The 19,058-nt window shown below is 42.0% G+C and overlaps 1 protein-coding gene across 1 annotated transcript in view; it reads left to right on the forward strand.

Annotated features, from left to right (window-relative positions):
* Positions 1-19,058, forward strand: part of CFAP61 (cilia and flagella associated protein 61) — a 134,891-nt gene that overhangs the window by 93,748 nt on the left and 22,085 nt on the right. The window contains exons 21-24 of the mRNA XM_064509885.1: positions 6,804-7,096; positions 12,118-12,445; positions 13,237-13,328; positions 16,976-17,181. Coding sequence (XP_064365955.1) covers positions 6,804-7,096; positions 12,118-12,445; positions 13,237-13,328; positions 16,976-17,181 — 919 coding nt within the window. The remainder of the gene's footprint in view (positions 1-6,803; positions 7,097-12,117; positions 12,446-13,236; positions 13,329-16,975; positions 17,182-19,058) is intronic.

Genomic DNA, 19,058 nt, shown 5'->3' on the forward strand with positions numbered 1-19,058 from the left:
TTCAGTTATAAGCTAAGTCCACCGCTCCTCATGAGGTCAGTCTGGAGGGACCTTTTAGAGACATGGGCTGTGGAAGACATGCTGCCACCCCCTTCTTCCCCACTCCAGCTCCAATTCCCTCTCATTTCTCTTCCCACCTTATGTCCTCTGCTGCTGCAGACATGAATTATAAACAGTGCTGAACTGGAGAAGTCTTTCTCCACCTTCTCCAGTTTCCTATCTCTATTTCTATTCTTCACCACTCTGCTTCTTTTTCTGCTCATATTTCCTATGACTCTTGTTCTTTTGGACTTAATCATAGCTTTGTCTAAGATATCTACTCTGTCTGAAAAATAAATGCACTTTTCAGCAGCTAGCCTATTCTGGAGGCTGAATCTAATGAGTGACTAGGTTAGGGAGATGTGGAAGCAGGGCTCCTGGTGAATTTAGCAATTGACTTGGATGTCTGTCAACTCTCTGCAGGCCATGCGATCACATCTACTGGCATGACTACAGTTTTACGCTTATATTTAGTTTTCATCTCTAGAATTCTCCTAGTTTTGTCTTCAATAAATAAGTGGGATATTAATCCCACCTCATGTATTTCTGGTGTTCAGATCTCACCCAAATGTTAATGTACTGTTTGTCAAATTCTACTAACCTACTTTAAAAATGTTAGAATTCAGAATTTTTTAGATAATATGGAATATTAAAAAATAGGATATGCATATGTTTAATTTAAAAAAGAAAAGTAACTGGCTAGTAAAACTGTATTATATTGGTTATTGTAGGTGCAGAGATATACATTTCATCCTTCCATTTCAGCTATAATAATAATTCTCCTCAACTTACACTCAGTCTTCTTCCCATACAACTGTCTTGTACTTTGTGCTACTCTTATTCAGCTATTTACTGTTTTTATGAAAAGTTGTCTTGAGTCTGCTGTGTCAAGCGATGGGTTTTTTGCGTGGGGAGAATGCCTTATTCAAACAGTAGTTCAGTGTGTTTTGGGATCTCGTAGGATCAAGCACCTGAGAGAGCTTGGGCAGAGGAACACCCAACATCAGAGCTCACGCAGCTCCAAGAGTGAACAAGACAGTTTGGGCCAGCCCTAGGCTTGCTTGGGAGCTGATCTCTAGATGCTTGAGAAGATTTAGAAAAAGAAAGACAACTCCAGAGCTCTGACTGTTGCACGCCAACATCCTAGCTGAGCTGTAGGGGGTCAATTTTTAAGCCGGGTACCTAGAGTGGGGCTTAACAGTTAGCTGAGATAACTGACACCAGTCTCTCTGGGCTTCTTAGTCAATGGTAAAAGATTCTAGCAGAGGCCCATATACAGATCTGTAGAGTTTGGTTTCTGCTCTGAACTATGCCCAACTATACAGAGAACCGAGGAAAAAAAGTCCAAAATTAGGGAGTATGAATATTCCTCCTGGGGTTCTGGAGGTTTTTTAAAAGAAAAGTGTTAATCGTTGAATTTTAACAATTTGAGTCTCACTAGGCTAATTGGATGAAATCTTCATTTGGTAGCACCGATTTTGAGAGCAGTTTTTAATTAAGAGTTAAGGTAGGGGTTTTAATTGCTTTTCTTCCCTCTGTGAATGCTGGAAACAGCTCCATTCTAGCTGAAGTCAGTGGATGCTTTTTCATGGATTTTAGGTAGAGCAAGGTCAGCCTCATAGCACACACTGATGCGGGAATGGCATGCGTGCAATAGTGGAAGAAATGGTGCTCATGGGAGGAATTCAGCAACTGAGAACGGGCAAGCAGTGTGGCTGCTCCTGCCTTCCTCCATATGCTTTTCCTTGCTTTGGGAAAAGAAAGACACCTGGAGAGCCTGGCTGGCACTCAACAGGAGATGTTACTCAAGGGGCATGTGCAGGAGCAGCAGTGAGCCCCATCCCCTGGCCGCTCTAGCACTGCCATCTCAGCCAGGTTGGCAGCTTGGCAGGACACGACGGCCTGCCCTGGGCTGGGGCTGGAGGCATCTGCTTCCTGCTGGCTTGTTCAGGCAGCTCTGGAAGGGCCTGCTGACACCGAGCGCCCAGGAGCAGGGCTAGCACCAGCCCTTACAGCCGGCATTACAGCTCCTCTGATGAAACCCAGCCACCTAATGCATGTAACCTATTATAACTGTAATTGCAACTAATTGAAATTCATCTCCTATTAGCTCTGCACTTTCCATGAAAATAAAAAAGTAGGATGGGAGTAAAGTAAAGAACAAAACTGCTTTAATGGTCCAAAATGGAGCAATTATTTTTTCTCTTTACCTAAACATAGTTTACTGCCTTATTAAAAGCATGTTTGTAGGAATACTACCACATTAAAATTCCAGTGCATGAATCACCAACCAGAGCCACTGTTGCTTTAGCTAATACTGGTTTTCTCCTTTAGCTTTTGCAAACTAAAAAGATTCAGGTCATGCTGGGGTCATTGAAATCTTGTGCTTCCACTTATGGAAAATGAATGATATTGTTCTGCAGCAGAACGTTGGCATTCTAGTAATAAATGATAAAACTACTCTAACAGTCTTTATTTATGGCTGCTTTTTTCCCATGGAAGATTATTATATTTACTCATAGATAGATACATTTTCATGCAGTTAAGTAATAAAGGCATCTTGAGGAATTGCTATCTGTCCAGTGAACATAATTTCAGTCCATAATGAATATCTGTAGTTCCTAGACTACTAGCACTGTAATGTAAAAGGCCACTAACATTGTAATAAGCAGAAACCGTAAATTGTTGATTTACAAGAGGTCAGTAAAGGAGCATTGCTTTCTTTAATCTAATGTAATTGTATTTAATATTACCATATAAAACAGAATTTTAATTTTCCTTGGAAAATGCAGGGCTTGAATTTGATCTTGTATATGCAGAAATGCCAACATATAGTGCCTCTGAAGAAGCTTATTCTGCCAAATGGCTAAGATCTCTCAGTCGCCCAGACTTGTGTGCCTAAGTCAGAATGAAGCTTTGCTAGGCTGTGTCCTTGCTAAGCACTTCTCACTCCCCTTTTCCAGCCACTGCATCCTCTTCGGCTGCTCATGTTCTTCACCTCTCGCTAATTAAAAATGTCTAAATGTAACGTGAGATTGTCAGCACATGCATACCACGTTCTTACCTGCATCATTAGCACATTAGATTATTAAAAATGAATATATCAAAGTTCATCTTTCACCACTGGTTCTGTTTGTTTACTTCTTGCATTACACCCTGCTGCAGCAGTGAAAAAATGGATCAGTCTCACTTCTTCCTTCCTTTTTGGCTCTCTGATGAGGACAGTCCTGCCTGCTGATAGGTGTCCTGGCAGCTGTGAGCCACTGAAATGATTCTTCTGGCTTGAAAAGTCAACTTAGCAATGTACATATTGGACAGAATTCTCATTATCACGCATCATACATATTCTGTATTACATTTATGAAAGTAGTAGAGTCTCTTTCTTCTTATAATTTCAAATAAATACATTTTTGCAGGTAAAATTGTTCTGTACCTCTGGTCACACATGTGAACAGTGGAAGTAGGCTTTCCATCATTTCTGAACGTATATAATTATGGGGTAATTCTTTTCTCTGACCATTACGAAGAGATAGGTTTATTTGGCAGCTACAAGTAGCCAAACTGATGTGGACAAAAAGATAACCTTCTCGTTAAAGGGGAGTAAGAGAACACATGCTAGCAATGATAACGTTACTATTCCCGGGAGCTAGAGCTTTGTGAAGTCTCTGTTTAGTATTGCTCTGTGTCACACACAGTATATAACATGGTTGCAGTGAAATTAGTTTAGCCTGTGAAATAATAACATTTAGGTTGTTGGGGATGCTGTCACTTGTAGTGAGACCTGAATGCCAATGCTGAGATAAACATACAAGTTAGTTTCATGAGGCACCCTCTTACCTTCTCATCACAGCTTACCACAGTGCCAGGAAGGAAAACAAATCCTGCCAAAAATAAAGATCAAGCCATGTATTTAGGAAACTCAACTGTGGGTCCCAATTCTGGTCTCAGTTACTGCTATGTAGTCTGAGAGTAGCCAGTGCCAGCTGCTCTTTGTGTCAATTAAAAGCCATCTCTGAAACACCTCATATGTTTCAACACTTTAACTTTTTTTAGTACGTTCCTCCCTACACATTTCCTTCAATGCCAAACCACCGGCTATTTTCATAGAGACCATAGAGAAACTTTTGCCATATCATCCCTCTTCCCATACAAGGCCATATTTCCACTGTGTTATCCATCAACTTCCATCTGAGACTGGACAAGCCTGGGGTGGCCTGGGGTTTATGCACTGGCTTTCTTCTGGTTTACAGACATTACCTGGAAAAGCAACACTTGGGCATTTCTAGCTGTCCTACAATTCCCATTCTCTCAGTTCCATGCTGGAGTGTATGATGTCCTCTACTGCAAGCATGTTCACATGTTGGCTCTATTATTTCCTATTTCTGCCAAAGTTTTCCCAGAGAGCAATAAGTGCACCTGCTGCCCAGCTGCTCTGCCCAGGTACAGGACAGCAAATGCATTGTGAAGATGCATTTGGTGCATCCTTTTGCATATTGACGGTGCAATACACCGCACCTTTGTGCACCAGCCAGGGTAACTGTGTGGAGCTTTTGCAGCATGTCTTTCTGACACTTGCTAGAAGCTGTGAACGTATTGCATAGATCGATCATGACTACGTTGCATGCATTTCTTGAAAGTGCTGGACAGACTGCATGCCAGCACTGTATGGCCTAGTGGCACATGTAGACATTTATGATTTCTGGTTGTGGGATGGTTTGGTAGTGGCTATGACACAGTGGGTCTCATCAAGCTGCCGTGCATCTGGAAATCTTGCAAAATCATAGATAGTCCTCAAAACCTGAATGGACAACATTTTGGTGCAGAAGACAAGGTCGTATGCATGAAATCAGAGACCTGTGTTAGTCTTAGGATAGATCCCATGAGAGTCAGACTAAATAGACTCATCTTGCTCCAAAAGATGTCAGAATCATGCCCTTAAGTTGCATATTTCACCCCATAGCTGTGAAGGTAGGCTGCAGTGAGTCTTTCAGAAGTAGACACGTAAAGTCAGATGAGATGACTCTAACTTCCGCTTCAAAAGCCAAAGTCCAGAGTTGTAATCTCAGAATAATCACTCAGCTGCAATATAATGAAGTGCCTAAAATCCCTGGGTATCTTGGTTCTGCTAGTAGCTTTCTGTAGGTTCTGTATATGTTTCTTGGCATACTGCAACACTTGTCAAACTGAACACGTAAGAGCTTATGAGTCTTATGAAGGCCTGCTAGAATTCACAGTCTGGGTGCTCCTCAGCCTGCCTTGGCCTTGCAGCTTGAGCAAGCTGTTTGAGGGGGTTGAACACAGCACAAAACCAGAGCTGCGGGGTGTGTGACTGCCTGCTTCTATATGCTGACTGCATCCACGGAGGAACCTGGAGGCCTGGCGGTGGGGGGTTCAGCTACAGGGCTCATGGCAAAGTGACCTAATCAACAGGAAAGCAGTTCCCAGTCCATCTTGCAGGAGCTGTTCCATTCTGCATAGATTATCTAAAGGCTTAGCTGATCACAGAGCAGAAAAATGCTGTCTATCCTGAGCAGGGGGACAGAAGAAACAAGGAGGAGAGAAGCAGGTTTCAGTCCCTGCTCAGAGGAATGTTTACATGTTTTATATTAAACCACCCTTAAATAAAACACATAGATGTTCTGATGTATCCTGCCTCCCTTGTCCCCAGGAGGGCTTTAACCATTAGGCTGCAGAGTCATGTTATATTCACGCAGAACCTCCTTCCCTCCCTTCCTCACATATTTACTCTCATCTCGAACTACACAGTAGGACATAGAACTGCTTCAGTAAGAGGATCTGCAAGATGCTACCATGCAGCCTGCTGCTTCGTAGTTATGGGCAGATGGGAGACGCAGGTTTGAATCAGACCGCCTTTCGCCCAGTGGGTAGAAAGATGAAGCTGGTTCAGATAGTGTGTGATCTGAGCTCTCATAACAAGGCACTGCAAAAGGAGCACTGTGATAGCTAAAGGCTGTTTGCATACCAGCCTACCAGAAGTGTCTCTCATAAGCTTGCTGTTTTCTAAGCAACAGGCAAGTCCCGCAGCCGGCGGATTCAGACGACATGCTTTAGGCATTTAGGTTCAGGCATTCTCCTGCATGCACTGCAGAGAGTTAGGTATCTTCAAGGAGCACTGCAGAGCTGCCAGCCCCTGCCCATCAAGTGTGTAGGACGTCTGTGCCCCTCAGCAGGACAATTCAGGGAGGCAGAACCAGCTTATAGGAAAAAGCAGGCACCAGGGTACATCTGCATGAGGGTCTCCATTGACCTGAGGTTAAACTTTTGCTGAAGGAAGCAGCCGCCCTGGTGACCTCCCATATTGCGCAATGGCCTATTTTCTATAATTTGTTCTTTCTACAGTTTGTATTTCTTTCTTCTACGTGATGAATTTAATTTGCTCCTGTTTCCCCCTCTCCCCCCCAGTAAGTGCTTTGAACAGGCAAAATTGAGAAGGAAGAGGAGAATAAAATTAAAAAAGTGGGCTTTTTCCCCCCCTACAGGATTTTCAATCAAAATAATTTCAAATTATGGGATCAGAATGAATGTCATAATTCTATGTTAAGTACTTGCCTACTTTGTGGGATGTTTTGTACAGATTCTTCACTAAATTATCTTAGCTACTGTTGCTAGGTAACGTTATTTGCTTCATAGCATCAGAGAAATAAGAGGGTCAAAGAGAGCAATTTCATATTATTATCATCTGAGTTACACTAATAAGGTTTTCATTGTATGTCTTAGAAATTTTTCCCTGTTTTTTTTCCTAGGGAATGTCATTGTCTATGGGAATACAATTGACATTTACACCACAGTAGAAACCCTCTTATCTCTTGGAATTAATGGTTCTCGCATACATCTCGTGCAGCCTCCACTTAGCTCATATGTTACTTGCCTTAACAACAGCGCGATCAAAAGTGCTGTTGAGGAAGCACTGGCAAAGGCTGGTGTGTCCGTTTATTACGACAGCGTCCTGGCAGAGTGGAGTGAAAGCGACCACCTGGGCTGTATAACATGGGCTTCTTTCATGACTAATACAAAACCATTTAAATTGCACTGTTCAGTAAGTATATGCTTTCATTGTATTTCCTTCAGTCTGTTTTTTAAGACAAAGACCATCGGACTTAGCTAATCCCTCCCTGGTTTGTCTGTTTTCTCATTGTCTCGAGAAGATTTAACATTCACTTGTTAATCTGAAGGATTGTTTTTTACAAATCCAAATAAAACCATTGTTGATTCCCTGGCTGATTTGGATTAAAATGTACTTAAGTCAGCTGACCCACAAATAGTTGTTCATTGATGAATGACAAATACTCTTAATTCATTTTCTAAATCATTCTAGAGATCCTTTTATTATTTAAATGAGTACAGTAACTCCTGCCTGTAGTTACATGAATTTGATTAAGAATCTGAAATAAAGTCATACTAGAAGGCAATGATGTTAGGACAGAGAGGCCTACTGTGTAACTTAATTAAAAAATATTTTTAAACAGTTCTTTCTCTCTCTACATTTATGACTGCATTTTTCTTCAGCTACAGTATCAATATCTTACCTAGTAAATTACACACACACGAATGCCTGTGGCACCATGGGGAGATTTGGGTCAGTTTTTAACCTTCCCTAATGGGCGAAATAGGCCTACTTTCCTTTATTGGGCTAATCGGTGTGAGCGAGCACTTTTAGTAGAATCATTTCAAAACACACATCCAGAGGAGGCCTTATGGCCATCTCAGAACATCCCCTCTGTGTGCACACTCCGTTTGTGTCGTAATTCTGGAGAGGAAGGACCATATGTTACCCCCCAAAAGCGTTCCAGGAGTAGGTGTTCTCTCCCATCTCTCCTCCCCTGGAAAGCTGTAAAGCACTGATTTTTTTCAACCCTTTTCTTTTTAGTTTATGGATACCTAAATCTTTCCTGATGGAGGTGAAGACCTTGCATAGCATTTTTATCCCACTAACAGGGAGGTGACTTAGTTCTCTTTTTGATCCCCTTACCAGTAGTCCAGGGATCTAGTGGTCTAGAGGTCTTGAGACCAGGCTGAAGCCCACGGCTTTGAACCTTTCATTCTCCCCAGCTTTGCTTCCATTCCCTCCTCCTGTGCAGCTTTTCAGTTTCTCTCCTCTTTCCCTGAAATCCCTCTATTTTTATTGTTCTTCCACAAAAATATTAATCTGGTTCTTGTTCTTACAACTAAATGTTCGTTATCTTCACCACCTCCCCTTAAACTCCCTCTCTTTTCTCCATCACCTTGTCCGTGTGATCTTTTTCACTCCTTCAGTGGCCCTGTTTCCTAGTCATTCTTTTCTTTCACCCAGTGTGTGTCCTTTCCATAGTTATGGTCCTTTCCTGTTGCCGTCACTCTCATCCATCCTCTAAGAAGAGGAAGGAGCAATTACTTCTGATGTCGGGGCCGTATCTTCTCCCGGAGCAGTTCAGCTGTCCAGCTGCCTTGCAGGGCGTCCTGCTCCGCACGGAGAGCCACCTGCACTGAGAGGTTCAGCGACAGAGGAGGGAGCTCGCGCCAGGGAGCAGCCTCTGCCCCCCACAGCTGCCATCACGAGGGAGCAGAGGCAGCAGCACTGCGGCAGCGGAAGCCTGTGGGGATTTGAGCCAGTATCAACTGTTGATTGGCACTTCTGGGGGGCTTAATTTGCTGAGTCCTGCAGGATAGAAACAACAGCAGAAAATCTCCTCTTTCCCTAAAGCAGCCACCTCCCTCCCTGCTTGCCCTCCAGGGCTGACAGATGGTTCCCAGCCTGGCGGTGGCAGTGGTGGCGGTCCCCTGCCACCCGGTCAGTGAGGAGGGCCTGCCTGCCAGCAGGCAGAGTGCTGGAACGCGCTGGTGCACAGAACTGCCCCGACTTTGGAGCTGCTGAATGGCCAGAATTCCTTTGACTACACTTCGTTAAACGTTTTATATACAAAAAAGCACAGCTTTCTGCTGCCACATCTCTGTTTTATCAGTGTTGCTAGACGTTCATGCTCTCTTTGCTTCCCTCTCCTATGCCTTTTCTTCCGGTAGCTCGTCCAGTTCATCATTAGTGTCTGAAGCTTGCCTTAGTCCGTAGGACGGTTCTTCAGTGGCGCGATGGGGTAATACCTTTACCCAGGTCACAACTGTGTCTGCCCTGAGGCGGACTACAAGGGAAGTGCATATTACTGATGCTGTTTTACCCTGATACAGCTATGTCTCAGGCTGATGAAGATGAAGGCAGTAGGATAGCACATGCTCATCTTGGTGAATTTCATTCACCCTTTCCTGAGCCTGTATAATAATATTTCTTGACGGTAGACAGCAGCATGCATCTTGTTGTATAACCATTTTGAAAACTGAGGGCACTGATTAAGGGGAAGGCTCCTTATTAAGGGCCTGGAGCTTGGCAAAATGTATTGTAGCAATGGGGTACAGTCAGTCTTCATCTGTATCCTTTGCAGACCATCTGACTTTGTTTAAAGGGTATCTCAGTCTTGTCCTTATTACCTGTAACCCTGAATGTCTCCAGTCTCCATTCTTATTTCTCACTATTCTGGGGACCTCTGTTCTCCCAGCTATCATCCCATCCTTTGTAACATGCACCTAGGAAGAAGACATTGCTCATAATTGTAGCTCTTTTCATGGCACGGTGAAAGGGAGACCAAATGACTCAGTCTCCATAAATAGTAGCTTATGTTGGAAATGTCAAATGTTCCCACAGCACCCTAAAACTCCAGCTCAGCTTTGGTCTTGTCTTACTAGTTCCAAAAGTATGCCTTGTAGCTTAGTGCTGCTCGCTGGGGACCCCTGAGGCTGTACTCAGAAGCTCAGCCCAGCAGTTGATCTGTACCCTCACTTAGGTTTAGGAGAACAGAAATCTTTGTGGCTCGCAAATGCCTGAAATCTTTCTTAATACCAGATAAGTGTTAAACTGACAGTAAAAAGCAAGTGGTCTTTACAACTAATGCAAGTCTAAAGATTTACTATATGTGGAGACAGGCACAAAAATAAATTAAAGCTGTGCTTCGGTTTTGTTCCATGAGGTAATTCAGCTAAAAGGCTGCAACATCCGCTAAGATCCAAATTTTAGGCAGGGTTGGTTTTGTTTCCCCCACACAGGCCAGCTTAAGACTGTGGTGCTGAAGTCTGCTTTCTCTGCTAGGTCAAGCTGCCATTTTCTGGTTTACTCTACACTGGGAATCTCTCCCGCTTCTGTTGTCTAAAATGGCTTTTGGAGAGAGCAGCAAATACGGGGCAGGGATTGCTATATACTTGTGCCCCTCCAACTGCAAGCTGGAATTATTCAACCTTACTGACCTGCTCCTCATCTCTTATAAGTTAGAACTGAGTCATCTCCAGGTGACATGAGGGTTTTACGTTCCCTGTCTCACCTTGACCTGAGGAGACACTTCTTTCCTTAATGAGCACATTCTTGGTTCCAGATTTCAGGCTGGGTTTTGCCTCTGTAAAATCACTTTCAGACAAGGTAGTAAACCAAATAAATCACATATCAACAGAAACGTTAAATGCATGTGATACTAAGTCAATTGACAAGTTTCTCTGTCAATGCACAGAGCCTATGCAGAGCATGCAAACAAAATTAAGAGATGCATGGTGAGAGCCTGCAATTCTCCCTCTTTCAGGGTCTGTGTTCGCTTTCAGAGAAGCTTTGGGGGCACATGGGGCATTTTGCTAGCCATGCTGTGGGCACATCTGTTCCACACTGGTGCCTAATGTGTCGGCCACTTCCAGCGCTGCCTTTGTGATGCTCATCATGGTAGTGCTGCCGTAGCTTGTATTTTGGGAAGCAAGGATCCCACCTGCTTCCTCATGTCCCAGAATAGGGACAATGCAGATGCCACAGGAAGAAAAAAGAAGGGAATTGTCACTAGTTTTTTCTTTGAGACTTCGAGGAGATACTTCAGGATTTAGGGCTACTTTCCTTCAGTGTCTTTGGACTCTCCTGTGGGGAGGACAAGCTCAGGGACTCAACAGACACTGCTCCCAAAATAAATCGCTTATCTCAGGGCCAATTCTGTAACCCGTAAAACAGCAGAGACTGTGTTCTCAGGAACAGCAGTAACCTCTCTTTTAAATCCCACAAACCAAAGCATATTGAATAAGAATCTGCTCTGTTTATTACCAGATTCAGTAATTTACTGTCAAATGTATCAAGTACTTTACTTAAAAGCACAAGGCTCACCTGGGCTGACCGGGATGTTCGATGGCTGGACACCCATCCAGACCTGTGCCATGTCTCAGTGGCCAGCCCCAGGCACTTCAGAGGCAGGTATACCCCAGCAGTAACTAGGTGCAGGCTAATCTGCCGCCTAAAGCAAGTATCATCCAGAGCTCGAGTAGTTAGAAATGTGTTTCAGCCTTGACAAAGCTTGGATATTCTTTCCAAAATTTAAGTCACTGTCAAGTATAATAAATCTGAATGCTTTTCATCTGCATGTAAACATTCGGTGCTTTTACAGCCCTCACAAATCTCTTGGCCTCCACAGCTTCCCCTGGCTTATATTCTGCCACTGCACTTTGACTGAGGATGACGTTTCCTCTTGACAGCTTGAATTTCCTATTTTCTCATTTAATTGAATGTCCCTATTCTGGTAGCCATAGTAGCATAGTTTGCTGGTAAACAGTTAGGTACAACAGTTCAAAAATTATTTGTAAGATAGAGTTAGCCTGCTAAAATACAAAGTATGTTGTAGTTTTCCATTACTTAGTTTTTCAATTTGGCTTAAGCATTCGAAAGAAAAAAGCAACTTTTTAAAGAATTCCAGTCTATTTCGTATACTCATGCTAACACAGAAAATATGCACATCCACTCAGGCTATTTGAGATGGTTAATATTAGAGTTATTAAAATAAAATTCATCTAATTTACCAGAAGTAGATGAGTTTAGTTTAGTATTTAATAGTTATAAATATGAGATCAGTAGGATATATCTGTGTATATAAAATCATGCTGCATTTCATGTTCTTGTTTGTAAAATAAATAACATTCAGAATGAATGTTTTTTCATTCAGAATGAGGATTTTATTTATGAAATCAGCTAGTAACTAATGTGTAATAACCTACACTTATTGACTTTTTTTTTTTTAGGCATTTTTTAGCTTTGCCAGTAGGACAGTGGATTATGAAACCTTCAAAGCAATTAATGATGCATGCCTTGTTTATGATGGAAGACTTGTGATTGATACCAATTTCCAAACTAATGATGTCAGTATCAGAGCTGCAGGGCCCTTAACAAAGTTCTCCAATAGATACTTTGCAAATGAATGGACTCACAGCGACTTCAGTTCAAAAGAGACTGGCTTCCAGCTTGCTGTGTCTATGCTGAATCTCCTTGATCCAACCCTTGAGCCATGTTCGGAGCCACAGAAAGACATGGATAGACTCATCCCCATGTACAAGGGGTGTAAAATTAAAGGTATGTCAAAATGGAGTTCTGCCATACGTTCATACACTCTTTAGTATTTTCACTGTTACACGGTAAAGGCAAGTTCATCTCACCTAAGCAGCCATCTAACAGCATTATTCAAAGGCACCAAAGCTCCCTAATGGTCAGTGGAGCCTATTAGAGAGTGCCTCTAGGTTACACTGGGGAATGGTTTGCTTGTGTTAAGGTAAGGATGCATTTCCCCTTGGTATCACCCAGCTGAAGATAGCTAAAAGGCTTATCTCTATGCTAGATTATGTTCAAGTGAGAGGAATAGGAGCCAGAAAATGATCCATGCTGTCTACTGCGTGATCTCTCAAATAGGTGGGATGAAGTGTTTACAAGAATTCCATATTGTGTACAACATGCCCCTCTCATATTAACCATTCTTAATCTGTCTTTAGGTCCATAGTCTTGCCTAGCATTTGTAAAAAATAAGCTTATATTTTAGATTTTTGCTAATAATGAACCAAGTTGTTCTTTCATTTATACTGCTGTGAACATGGAGTGATTCCAGTGAAATCAATATCTTTATTCCAAGTTCAAGATCAATAGAGCCATGATAAGAACTTTTCACTGTGTGGCTACTGCACCAGTATATACAAAAGTACAAGAAAAAGAAATTAGAACATAAACTCCACTAAAAAAAAAAGTTCTTTGTTTCCTCTGTAAGGAGTGATTTGGTCAATAAATATATGATTATGGGAGAGGGAGGGCAAGTAAACACTTTATTTTTCTTTTCTTTTATGATTGAATAAATGTAATCTTTTAATTTATGGCAGGAGGTGTTCTTCCTGGAGGTTATAATTACTTGCATGTTTCCAAACCAGAATTCCCTATGTGCCTGGACATACAACTTGCACAGCCTAATTATGTAAGTTACATTATTTAACTTTCTTTTGTTTTGTCCTCAATTTTGAAAGACGTGCTTATTCAGAACACCACAGAGATAGATGCATAAGTATCACACATCTCAAAATATATCTTGAGTAAGGGTGGACTTATGGAGGTAGTTAGAGACCTTCTGAGCTGGGACTCAGCAGCAGACTGGAATGGAACAAACTGCATTAAGGCAAGTCTCTATGTATTTAATGTAATTTAATTTAATTGTAAATTCACTAGCATGTTGTAAATATAGTATATCTACAGATAAGATTAAAGGTACATCTGACCAAGCTCTTTACTTCCATTCTTACTTTTTTCCATGAAATCTATCAAAATTTAATGCTGATTTAATCCTGATCCTTGAAGGCAGGAGGTAGTGACAAAGCCCTAACAACCCAAACTCTTCACTGTTACATATGGCACTTAGGATTCACATAGTTCCTCAATGTGGCACTGCAGCTTGGCTGCTTGACCCTCTTTTCAGAGCTGGTGGCTCAGTGCCATGCCTCTCTGGCTCCTGACCCCTGTGCCTCAGCACAAGCTGGGAGGCCATCATGTTGGCTTTTCCTCAACATTCTCTTTTTTCAGGGTAGCTTTCTTTTTGCTTGATTCTGTGGAGAGAGACAAGTCATGCCCTCAGTCACCTGAGGGAACTCTGGGGCTTTTGAAGTTCTTAGCACATATTTAATACACATTGCACCAAGGTAGCAGTGCTATTTACCATTAGATTGGCATAAGAACAGATTTGGAGTGAAACTAAGCCTCGGTGTGTGGTATAAATCAGGTGAAGCTGGTGAACAGTTATGAGTTATATAACTAACTGAACCTCTTAGATGTTCATTTCCATATTTTTTGATACTTGGCTTTCTCAAAAGGTGCAGTTTTTATAAAGAAGACATAGGATAGTATTAGCATTAGCTGGATTTCACTAAAATACACCTTCAGTCTTAACACTTAACCTGTTTCCTCCACGCAATAAGGTGCCATAAATGCATACAGATGATAAGACATTTCAGTCTTTCAGTGAAATTCGGTTGGTCTGTAGACCAGTAGGAAAAGAGTATATTCTGGAAGTATATGCTTTTGCTAGCAGAAAGCACCTAATGCTGCAACCCTGAGTTATCATCCTCTGACCAGCAGGAGGGAAGCACTCCATGCAGCTGAGCTATGTGGGAGAGTCTCCCATGGCACAAATGGGGAGACGCTTCTCTTACTGGAGAACCGGACTTGGGAAACAAGAAGACCTCAAAGCCAGAGAAGACCATACGCCTAGTCAAGCTCCTGTTTCATATGGATTATAGCTTTTTCCTTGGGGATTTCTACATCAAACTAATTCTTGTGGATGATCTACGCCTTTTTAAAGACTACTTCAGTGTTGATTTTAAAACTCAGATAGTAACGATCAATAGAAAGAAGAGATCTTTTTAAAAAGGAACCCAGACCTCAGGGAAAAAAAAATCAAAACATGGCTCACCTTTTTTTCTAATTAACTTTGCAGTCTGGGAAGAGCTGTCCACAGCAGTACTTCCTGGGAGGCAGAAAGCATTACTAGTGAGCAAAACGCTGAATTTTGTCACTCACATTGCTAGCACATGATTAGAATTATTTTGCTGCACCTTCAATTGCCGTTTCCTATCCTCTTTTCAGAGGATGCATCAGGGAACATCTTTAGAGCCACTCTAGAAACTTAATGTAAATCCTAAAAGAATTTCCTAAGAAAAAGATAAGAGAAGCCAGTGAAGCATGTTACCTGAGAGATGTGGTAATAACAAAGGTTACTGTAGCCTAGCAACAGATTTTTTAAAATATATAGAAAAGGAACACGAATACAGCTTTATAAAATAGCTTCGAGCCTTTGATCACCTCACTGCAATGTGAGATTTGAAACACATTGTTATATTTTTGTTTTCCAGTAAGTAATTGATTGATTTAACCAGCTGAAGCTAAACACTACAGTTTGAGCATCAATATTATTATTCTTTTATTAATAGCAATGTTAGCGTTCCAGCAACAGTGAGCAGCCCCTGCTCAAAATAGCAGCAGGGAGTCTCTGTGCAGAGGAATATTGAGTATATAAAGACAAAAGAGGCTGCATGTGGGAGGCAGAACCGTGAGGTGCAAGGTTGTGTCTGAGATCGCACTGTACGCGGGGGCAAAAAGAAGAGCAGCTCCAGTCTCCTGCACCAGGCACTGCATGACTGGCAGCTCACGAGGCTGCTCTGCAGGCTCGCGTTCACAGAGGGCAACTAAGCAGGCAAAAAGAAGTTTTTCTCTGAAGAAAAAGAGGGGTGAAAAAACTGTACCTTCATGTATGCATCTTACAGGCAGATCCTCAGCTGGTAAAAAACCAGCACTGCTCCCATAACCCTCAGGACTTTGACCTGTTACAGAGGCTGAGATTCTGGCGCCTGCATTTTAGGTTGTGGTCCAGGATTGCAGTGGCAGAGACGATGGAAAAAATAGGGCACAGGCAAAATTTCATGCGTCGACAGGAACAGCTTTTGTGGTTTATCAAAGCGAAAATGTGTCCTTCAGATAGCCCGATCAGTGTCATATGTTTCCAAAGTCAGTTTAATACCCAGGCCCAAGTACCGATCGTAGCGACTATGGCTTGCTGATTAGCACCCCTGGATTCAGGGGTGAGCGGCAGAAACCAGAGCCGGGTGTCAGTGCAAGCTGTCTGGTAGGTGTCTGTAAGGCCCACACCTGTGTCTAACACAGCTTTGTCCAATAATGTGTTTATGTGAGCATTTTAAGGAGGTCAATGAGAGCAATTCTAAATTACGTGTGTGTGTGTCTGTGTGTACATGTAAATATATATATTCACATATTTACATATATAAATATATTATGCATATACATATACATACACATACATATATATATATACACACACATACACACGCACATATAAAGGCAATACTAATTGAGTAGTCAGGTTAGAAGATAAGCTTGAAGGAAACATCGTAAGAAATCAAGTTCAGCCTCCTGCAGCTGCAGGCAACCATCTAGCACATAGTGCCATTTATAAAATTTAGTCTTTTTTGCAGAACTGGGCAGGGTCCTTTTTGATACCTTTTCCTTGTTGTAAGACTGTTCCAGTATGTCACCCCCTCTGACTACCGGAAAACTTCTGCACAAAGCGAAAAAGGATGAATTAGGATGAATAGGGTTCAATTCACTTGCTTTAACAGAGGCATCTAGTGTTGTTTAAGATGCCCCAGGGCATCCCTCCTGGCCTCCAGCTGCTGCTCCAGCAGATCACCAGGCTCCCATGGATCCTGGATCACAACTGCCAGCCCAGTTTGGATGCCTCGGATACCCTCAGGTGTCCCAAACGGCGCTCAGGCTTCGCAGCGGCCCGAGGCCATGCTGCGCACACCGTCGTGTGCTGCACAGTCTGTGTGCAGTTAACCAAGGCACAAACTGCACAGCACATCTGTGTGCCCAAACCATGGCGAAGTGCCTTGTTGTATAAATCAGTTTACCAGGAATGGGTAGTCTTGGTTAAAAAAAAAAAATTGTGGATTTTGAGAACTGATACACATCAGTGTGGAAACCCCGCCTGATCCTGTACCTAAGCAAAGTCAGATGTGCACTCCATTTCCACAGCTTTCCTTATGTTTTCTGTTCCAGGGGACAGAGATTATAACCGGAGAGGCAAGACACGGGAATTATTTCAGGATATATGTCAATGAATACAGTATGGTGGAAGCAATCACCTGCTTTTCGAAGGAGCCCCTTCCTGTCTCCAACTACATTTGCTTGTACGGGCAGCATGAGCGTCTTCTTAACGATCTGTGTTCCCGCTGGAAGGAAATGCTGATTACAGATCTTTACAGGTAGGAATGCAACATTGTGCATAAAACCTACATTCTGGCAGAATTATAGTTTTCTTTTATTACAGTTTATCATCTGTTTTCCCTTAGAACTCCAACTCATTTTTAAAATTAATTTTCCATTATTTAGCAAAATAATGCAAGCTCTGAAGACCTTCCTAAATGAGCCCCCTCTCTGAGATTTATTTAGAGAAGCAGCAGTGGTTCGCTTGACCAGCTTTCATATGAAAACACACTTCAGTAGCTTCATAACTTTTGCTTCAACTATTTAGTTGGCTTAATTCATCAAGCTGTCTGAAGGAGCTTTTTTTAATGAAGATTCATATTCAGAAATCATTTTTAAAAGCTTTTTAGTGATCTGAAATCGAATTTTTAAGCCACAGGTTTCTAGGAAGATTTAAGTCACATATGATAATAGTCAGACTGAGCAGCTTACCTGCTTGTGTGGTGGTAAAACAGAAAACATGAACTTTATCTGCTGGACTGTGTTCTCTGTGTAATGACCACAGGGAGTTATTTTAACCTAAAATTGACGTTATAGCTGGAAGCTGTGTCAGGACTCTGTATACCTAACGGAGGGTAGGGTCCCCATCCGACTTGCAGGCTTTTCCCCTTGAAAGCAGGTCCCAGCAGTGAAACAGGTCTTGCAGGTTTTCTTACACTGCTCCCTTCTGCCGCCTGTGTCTGAGCAAGGGCAAGGAAGGCTTTTGGACTAGACAGTCTGAGGCGAAGACAGGTTCTCTCAAGTAGTAGGAGACGGTAAATTCTCTTTTGAGAAAAAGCTTGGTTATCTCCATCTCCATTTATGTGCCATCTCCTCAGAGAGCATTTTCATTGCTTTTGAAAATGCAAATTTAATGAAATAAGTTATTGTGGGTGTTTAGATGGACATTTGAAAAACAAGATCTATGTCTCAAAACTTGTGCTACTTCTCATGAATTTCATATCTCAAAAAATTACCTGGGCTAAAACCTCCAATTTGTTTTATTTCTTATGCCTTAGTGAAAATAAGTGTTTCTGAGGTCAGGCTTGACAAAAAACTCCCAAGTTTCCTTGATGTGGTAGAATTCTTTGAACATGTATTTGAAATAGTAGGTAAAGAAGAACTGGCTGATACATCTTATTTTGATTTTCATTTTACAAAATCCATCACAAGTGGTGGCTTGGGAGCCTGAGTTATCACAGAGAGAGAGAAGCAAAGTACTGCATTACATAAGCTGGTTGTGAGACAAAAAGCCAAACACGGAAGCAAATGGTAAATCTTCCTCATGATACAAGGCTGATCGTGGCACCTTGAAAGTTTCCAGGTCTGATTTTGTTCTATATATTTATGACTGATTTGAAGAAAGGCATAAACAGCAGTAAAAATTTCAGATTAAATAGTATTATTTAGATTACTCAAGTCTGAGAGGAGCTTGGGGGGGGCAGTCTAGGCTTTGTGAATATGAAGCACTGGTAGCAAATAAAATGTAATAATGACAATTAAATAATTCACACAGGAAGGAATAATTTGAGCTACTTTTACACATTGGTATGAGGTTATGGTAAGTGGTGCACAGCTGATTCATGGAACTATTTTATGTATGTAGCATTTCCAAATAAAAGTTTGATGTAAAGGATGCACTGTGGTCCAAGAGAAACTTTGCATGATAAAAGCAACCCACTGGTCCAAAGAAATCTGGAAACATGTAAACCAAGGTCTCACTCCTCAAGAGGTTTTAATGGCACAGTTCTCTAGTGACTCAGTCGCATTGCTCTCACTGAGATGCCTCCGTGACAGAACGAAGCACCTGGTATCTTGAGACAGGGAGTTAAGAGCCCTTGAATTCCTGCACCTCTTTCTCTAGCTTTTGCAATTCTGCTGGTTCCATGGCAAAAAT

The sequence above is a fragment of the Dromaius novaehollandiae genome, chromosome 3 (genome assembly GCF_036370855.1).
Source record: "Dromaius novaehollandiae isolate bDroNov1 chromosome 3, bDroNov1.hap1, whole genome shotgun sequence".
In the NCBI taxonomy this organism is placed as follows: domain Eukaryota; kingdom Metazoa; phylum Chordata; class Aves; order Casuariiformes; family Dromaiidae; genus Dromaius; species Dromaius novaehollandiae.